This window comes from Dioscorea cayenensis, chromosome 18, assembly GCF_009730915.1.
Source record: "Dioscorea cayenensis subsp. rotundata cultivar TDr96_F1 chromosome 18, TDr96_F1_v2_PseudoChromosome.rev07_lg8_w22 25.fasta, whole genome shotgun sequence".
Taxonomy (NCBI): domain Eukaryota; kingdom Viridiplantae; phylum Streptophyta; class Magnoliopsida; order Dioscoreales; family Dioscoreaceae; genus Dioscorea; species Dioscorea cayenensis.
Window position 1 is genome coordinate 16,735,714 of NC_052488.1, and position 7,130 is coordinate 16,742,843.

Here is a 7,130-nt window from a genome sequence, read left to right on the forward strand (position 1 = left end):
TTATAAAAATAATTTTATTTTTAATAATCATATTTTGAGTCATATACAAGTTGAATATGTTAAAAATATCATTTTATAGCAAAAGTAAGATATAATCCTCTATTATGTCTCCATAGTTATGTTAGGTTACCCCTCCCCCTATTTCAATTTGGTTGTGGGGTATTTGTATTATTTTAATTGAAAAATCTCCTTCCACAAATTGGCAAATGTTGGGTTTTCCGTCCATTATTACTGACGTGGATTTTATTTCAATTAAAATATTATTAAATATTAAAAAAAAAAATCAAAATAGGAACTAACACCAATTTAAGTATTCTAATCATGTTCCAAATCAGATCCAAAACACAAAACCTGGAGTAATTCCTTTTGTCCCCCATCTCTCTCCTCCACCCCATGAACCTTATTCTTTATTCCGTCGCCGCACCCACCAAGCGGCTAGCACTGTATTCATCCATGGTGGCGCAGCGGGTAAAAATTTTGGGTGCTCATTGAACTTTGCCCAATTTCAAGTTTGCTCACCGAATTTCAATTTGTATCAGACTGCTCACTGAATTTTAATTTAGTTCCACCGACAGGTCAATCGATCGTTTCAGGTGAATTTTTGATGACGTGGCCGCCGGAATTACATGTCAGCAAAATAAAAATATTTTTTTAAGCCACGTTGCGAAGCCCACCTCAGCACTTTGGCTGACTGGGCTTTAAGTTGCCAACTCACCCTCCATGTCACCCTCCCTTTCTTCTTCTACCCATCCACGAGCCCTAATTCCCAACAAATCGAGCCCTAAATCACTCCAAATCCTTCACCGGAGAGGGGATTGCTGTAGTCCACTGTCCGACATGAGCCTCCGAGAAGCTAGGCTGAAGGATTTATACGGGAGTTCCGTTTCATCGGCGTCCTTGTCATTTCAGCGGAGTCCCTCTTCCACTGACCATGGCTGCGGGGGATGAGAATGGTAAGTGTTGAGTCTGCTAGCTTTTCTTTCTTTGTTTTTTGAGCTATTGTGATGAGAGAGAGAGAGAGAGAGTGAGAGAGTGACTCCTTGAATTTATGAAAGTGTTGTCATACAATGATCATATTTCCATTATACTTTCCTTCTTTCAACCTCGATCTCCATGAACTTTGGAAATGCGTAACAAACCCTAGCAATCTAAAACCTATCTCTTATATACCTCTAGCCCCCATTGAACAATATTGTTTGACAAGAACCTGTACTACCATCCATATATTGTACCACCTTTTACCCCTCTTATATATATTTGAGTATGTGTATTTGAGATTCAAATTAAGTTTTGAAAGAAAATGAAAATGGAGGGTGTGGGGGGGCCAAATGAAGATAAACAGCATGGTTGAGCTGTCGGTTATTTTGTTCCCATATTAGAGCTGTCACATGTTAATGTCATGGTGGGATTGAGGAAGCGCCAAAGGGTCTCTTATGTGTTGTACACCACATATAGGCTTATCCTTTTAGTCTTGTCATGGTTTTTCTTTCACAAAAACAATATGCTGTGTGTGTCTGTGTATGTGTGTGTGTGTGAGAGAGAGAGAGATAACAAGTGGAATAACAAGTGTATGGGAGAGGTTCTCAGTAGTTATTTTTTAAATTTCTAAAAGGAATTTATGTATAACCTGTCACATATAACAAGTGTTATGTACTTGAATTTTCATGTTTTTAGTTTTTGAAGTTTTGTGAAAGCTATTATGTTTTGTTGATCTGATTTTGGGGTTTTCATGATTTTTGGGTTTTCCACAACAACATTTTGGGGTTTTCCAGTGAACAGCATTTTGGGCTTTTCCACTGAACAACATTATGACGATGTTGTGAAAGCTATTTTCTACTATGCCTGTTATTCTCTGAACTTATTGTCCACTTTAACAAACATGTAGTCTTTTAACCTAAATTCCAATTCATTGTAACACTTACCAATTTTAACTTTCAAATATGGAAGAGAACCTGAGTGAAGCAACAGAGCATCCAAATGCAGGTAGTAAAGTTGATGGGAAACATAATTCAGATGCTGATGAAAGTGAAATTCAGGATTCCGACTACAGTTTTCAAAGTGAAGAATATACAGAGGATGCTCACCCTAGAGCTGCAACTGAAGAGGCTATTGCAGAAGTCGACAATGAGGAGGAGGGGTACAATCTGAGTATGCTTCATCAAATGAGTTGTTGTCATGTTCATCCACAGACGAAGAGGGCATTGGGCCATCGAAGCCTAGATATAGTGAATTCAGGGAAGAGTTTGACATGAAAGACCCACAGCTGAAGATCGGCATGAAGTTTAGGAGTTTTGATCAGTTCAAACAAGCTGTGAAGAACTATGGAATTAAGAACAAGTGCGAGTTGAAATTCATGCCCAATGATAAAACTAGATGCAAAGCTTTTTGCAAGAAGAATTGTCCCTTCTACATATGGGCATTACCAATGTACACAAACAAAGAGACTGCCCAAATCAAGTCAGGAAATTTGAAGCACGAGTGTGGGAGAGACCACAACATTAGGCATTGCACTGCTGAGTGGATAGCAAAGGAATACTTAGATCAGTTCAGAGCAGACCCAAGTTGGAAGCTCGCTGGTATATATAGTATTGGCTCAACAGGATAGTAGATGGATGGAAAACATGCTGTCAAACTCAATCTGCTACTTGTTTCATTAATTTTCATGCAAAAAAGGCTATAGTAACAGTGTTTATTCCAACCTATAAGTGGTGTGTTTGGTTTTATAATTAAATACAGAAATCAAACAGTAAATTACTTTGAAGCATGTGTTCCATATTGAGATTAATAATACAGTTAATGTCTTTGTTTCTTCCTTGTTCTTTTGTTTTGAAGATATGGAAATAATGAAAAGCATCTTTTGAATATAGTGCTGAGGCATTTTTGCTGCAAAATATACAGCCTATCAATTACAAGCTATCAAATACTATCTTATGGCAAGTGAAGGTATGGCAAGTGAAGGAAGACATGAAAGTAGGGCAAAGTGGAATGAAATTCACAAGGCTCACCTAGTAAAGTTATTGAGTGAGTATAATACTCCTGCATACCGTTCACAAAATGGATGGACCAAAGAAGCATGGAACAAGATGGTACGTGACATGATAACCAAGTTTTCCAATCCAAGCATCACCACAAGCCAAATCAAAGCATTAGAACAAGAGTTGAAAAAAACCTACAAGCTTCTAATAGGGTTTTCTGAATTAAGTGGCTTTGGATGGGATTATGAAAGACACATTGTATCGGCTCCTGATGATGTTTTGGCACCACTACTAGAGGTATGTACATAAATAATGAATTATTTCATTAATTACGACCATCTAATTTGGAAAAATCAAACAGAGGAATAAGGATGCAAGGAAGTGGCATACTAGACCGTTTCCATAATTTACAGCTTTGCAGGAGGTTTATGAGGGTAAGCATATATTTTCTAATATGTTACTCTTATAAAGTTTAATGCTACTAACGTATTATATATTTAAAATATAGGGAGATATGCTGAAGCCAAACGATCTCGTGGTATAGAAGATTATGAAGATATTTCTCAATCACCAGTGCACACCCCAAGTCCAAGTGTTTTTACTCCAAACGATTCAAGACACCCATCACCTATACACGAGACTGAGGATGATGATATCATGCAAGTGGAACCTCCTAGTTCTCAACCACGGAATCCTCAAACTCAAAGTTCAAGCAATGAAATTCTTCGGGGAATAAGAGATCAAGATGGGCAAAGAAGAAAAAGGGAGAGAAAAGGGAAAATGCCTCAAGAGTCATCATTCAATATGGACAAGTACATTGCATTTCGAGAGTGTGAGAACAAAGAATATCTCGAAGTTCTCAATGACACTCAAGTAGTGGAAAAGCACACAATAGAAGATTGCATGAAGGTGTTCAACCAAATGAGTGGCATTTTCACTGAAGAGGAAATGTTCAAAGCTACTCAAATTTTCATTAAAGATATAAGTTATCGTGAACTCTTTCTATGTCTTCAAGAAGATCATAGAGTTCCATGGCTCAAAATTATGTTTACCAAAATTGACTAAGAGATGAACATGAACTTGTTTTGATTATGAACTTGTAATTTTGAACCTGTTAAATATCCTTTTCTTGTTTGTACTTGTTATGGGAATCTTTTTCATTATGTACCTGTTGAATATACTTTTTCATAAACTTGTTGAATATAATTTTTTTGTATGATTGTTAAATATCCTTTTCTTTTTCTAGTTGTTATGAGAATGTTTTGATTTTAGGTATTTTATTGCCATTAATTTGTTAAGTATCCTTTTGTCGTGTAATATACTATGTAATGCTATTCAGGATAGGCATTCAAGATCCAAACTTTCAGATTCTTTGCCATTAATTTCATTCATTCAAAAGAGCTCGGCGATACAATGTCTAAGAAACAATTTTATGATTACCGCAAACCTATTGTCTACCTCGGCGATAGCTACAATAATCATTCCACATTTGCATTGCTATTTCATCTCTTTTACGAGCACCTGCATTTTGCTCAGAGTTCATGGTGTCAACATCTTCTCCGTATGACTCATCTCTATTAGGAACAATAGTTTCTTCAGCTTCACTATCAAAATTCTCAACAACATCTGTACCGTTATGTATACGGATGAAGTTATGCAACATGCAAGCAGCAACTACTATATCAGTTTGAGAGTCAATTGGATGAAAAGTTACTACTTTAAGTATCGGAAATCTCATCTTCAAAATACCGATGGTGCGTTCAACATGATTCCTTAATGACGCATGTCGTAAATTAAATAGTTCTTTATAATTGGTCGGTCTAGATTGTGCTTGACTTTGCTCCTGCAAATGGTAACGAACACCTCTATATGGAGCAATAAAATTCGGGGTATTAGCATATCCTGCATCTACAAGATAATATTTACCCCTTGGGACTTCAAAACCTTGTTCAATCAAACGTTGAAAAATCCTAGCATCAGAAGCAGATCCTTCCCACCCGGCTTGTACATATACAAAACGAAGATCAAAATCACATGCAACCATAACATTCTGTGATAGTGTTTGCTTCCTGTTTCTGTAAGGATCTTGTTTATCCAAAGAAATCGTGATAGGAGTATGTGTTCCATCAATAGCACCAACACAATCCTAAAAAATAAACAAACATATAAACATTTACAACGACAAAAAAAAAACACAATAAAATTCATAATATATAGCTTTGCCTACCTTGAAATATGGGAAAAAATTTTGGGTATTCTGAATAACTGGTGATGTTATTGTCGATGGAGGTTCTATGTATTCACGAGCAAGTCGATTAACAGCTTTAAGTACTTTACTAAAATATCGACTAACCGTTTCTGCAGAATGCTGAAATCGCTCTTGCACATCACGGTTACTAGCATTATGAGCAAGAGTGTACATAAACATTGCTAATTGCTCCTCGACTGTTGTCCATTTTGAGTTGCAGAGGAGCGATTTTTCTCTTAAACGATCAACCAGTGCTTGAAATATATGAGGCTCCATACGAAATTCTCTTTTACAATGTTCCTCATGACCTTCAAGAATTTCTTGTACATAAGCAGCACCTGTAGGAATAAATGTGTGATGTTCTACATTTGTGGAAGTTGTTGGACATTCTCTTGACCAGTAGCTAAGCATTAATAGATCATCTTCTTCATTTTTTTTCCTCCAAAGATTTAAGGAATCCATGGTGAAACAATGGTTAGAACTATGAATTTTTCAACTTAAGAAGAAGAACAGTATGTGTATAATGCAAAGGAATCATGTGTATAAATAGGGGAATATGATAACTGCTATAATTATAACGGCTATATTTACAACGACTATATTCAAACGGCTATTTTTCAAATTTGAATTCTCAATGGTAATTTTTATTATGCTATATTTTTTTATTTTGCAAAACAAACACTCATTCTGGAAGAAAAAAATATGTAATAATTTTTGTAATAATTTTTTATTTTGTTACCCAAACACCCATTCTGTAGGAATAAAATCTGCCATAATTTCTGTAATAATCAGTTGCACTTCCTACATAATAAAATTATGCCATATTTTTTTATTTTGCATCCAAACAGGCCCTTAGAGTAATTGTTTGTAATTTTTGTATATCATGTTTTCTTTGGAATGACATTCATGTTGGGAATTAGGCTGCTAGATGGTGATGAGCACACACAAATGTGTACTTTATATTACTACAGGTTGGAATTGCTTCGAACACATCCTGGTTCTATAGTGAAATTTAGATGTGATGAGGATGTGTTCGAAGCAATGTACGTGTGCTTATCCCCACTTAGGTCTGGATTCCTGGCAGGGTGCAGGCAGATTATATCAGTTGATGCGTGCTTTTTGAAGGGTCTGTATGGAGGGCAGTTGCTGACTACAGTCGGCATAGATGCAAACGACTGCATCTACACAATTGCTTGGGCTATGGTCAACAAAGAAGATTACTCCAACTGGGTGTGGTTTTTGGAGTTGCTTGGAGAAGATCTACAAATTTCAAACTCACATCATTGGGTATTTATGAGTGATCGACAGAAGGTGAGTGATTCTTTATATCCAAACTGTTTGTATTTAGCTATTTCGGGCATGTTTAGATAATTAATACTTATTTGTACTTATATTACACAGTACTGTTTTGCATGTATTTTAATGTGTGCTAATTGCAATTTTTATAATTTTTTGGCAACTAATCTGTCTCTTAACCTGTTTGCTTGTCCTGGTTGGTGACACTAAACATTAAAAACATTTTAAAAAAAATTGGTTGTGTAGGGCCTCCTAAATGCAATTGTAGAATTGTTTCCCCACAGTGAACATAGGTTTTGTGTAAGGCATGTGCACACTAATTTTAGGAAAAAATTCAGAAGCAAAGCCCTCAAAGATCAGCTATGGGCAAGTGCCAAGTCCACTTACATTCCTACATTTAACAGGGCTATGGAAAACCTTAAGGACATGTCAGCTGATGCACATGCTTTCATGAAAAATATAGATCCTGTCCATTGGAGTAGGTCACATTTTAGATCCGATTTTAAATGTGACATGTTACTCAACAACCTATGTGAATGTTTCAACAGCATAATTCTTGATGCAAGAACTAAGGGCATAGTAAGCATGAATGAAATGGTTAGAACATTACT

At 36.1% G+C, this 7,130-nt stretch overlaps 1 protein-coding gene across 1 annotated transcript; it reads left to right on the plus strand.

Moving 5' to 3' along the window:
- The first annotated feature begins 356 nt into the window (after nt 1-356).
- Nucleotides 357-2,757, plus strand: LOC120282581. The gene is made up of 2 exons (XM_039289422.1): nt 357-953; nt 1,948-2,757. The coding sequence occupies exons 1-2, from the start codon at nt 932-934 to the stop codon at nt 2,250-2,252; spliced, it is 327 nt and encodes a 108-aa protein (XP_039145356.1). The 5' UTR covers nt 357-931; the 3' UTR covers nt 2,253-2,757.
- The last annotated feature ends 4,373 nt before the right edge of the window (nt 2,758-7,130 follow it).

What these genes read in the sequence shown, in the direction of transcription:
- LOC120282581 (XM_039289422.1), top strand. Translation starts at nt 932, where the DNA reads ATGGCTGCGGGGGATGAGAATG. An exon ending in GGCTGCGGGGGATGAGAATG is followed by an intron (nt 954 to 1,947) that starts GTAAGTGTTGAG and finishes CAAATATGGAAG; the next exon opens with AGAACCTGAGTGAAGCAACA.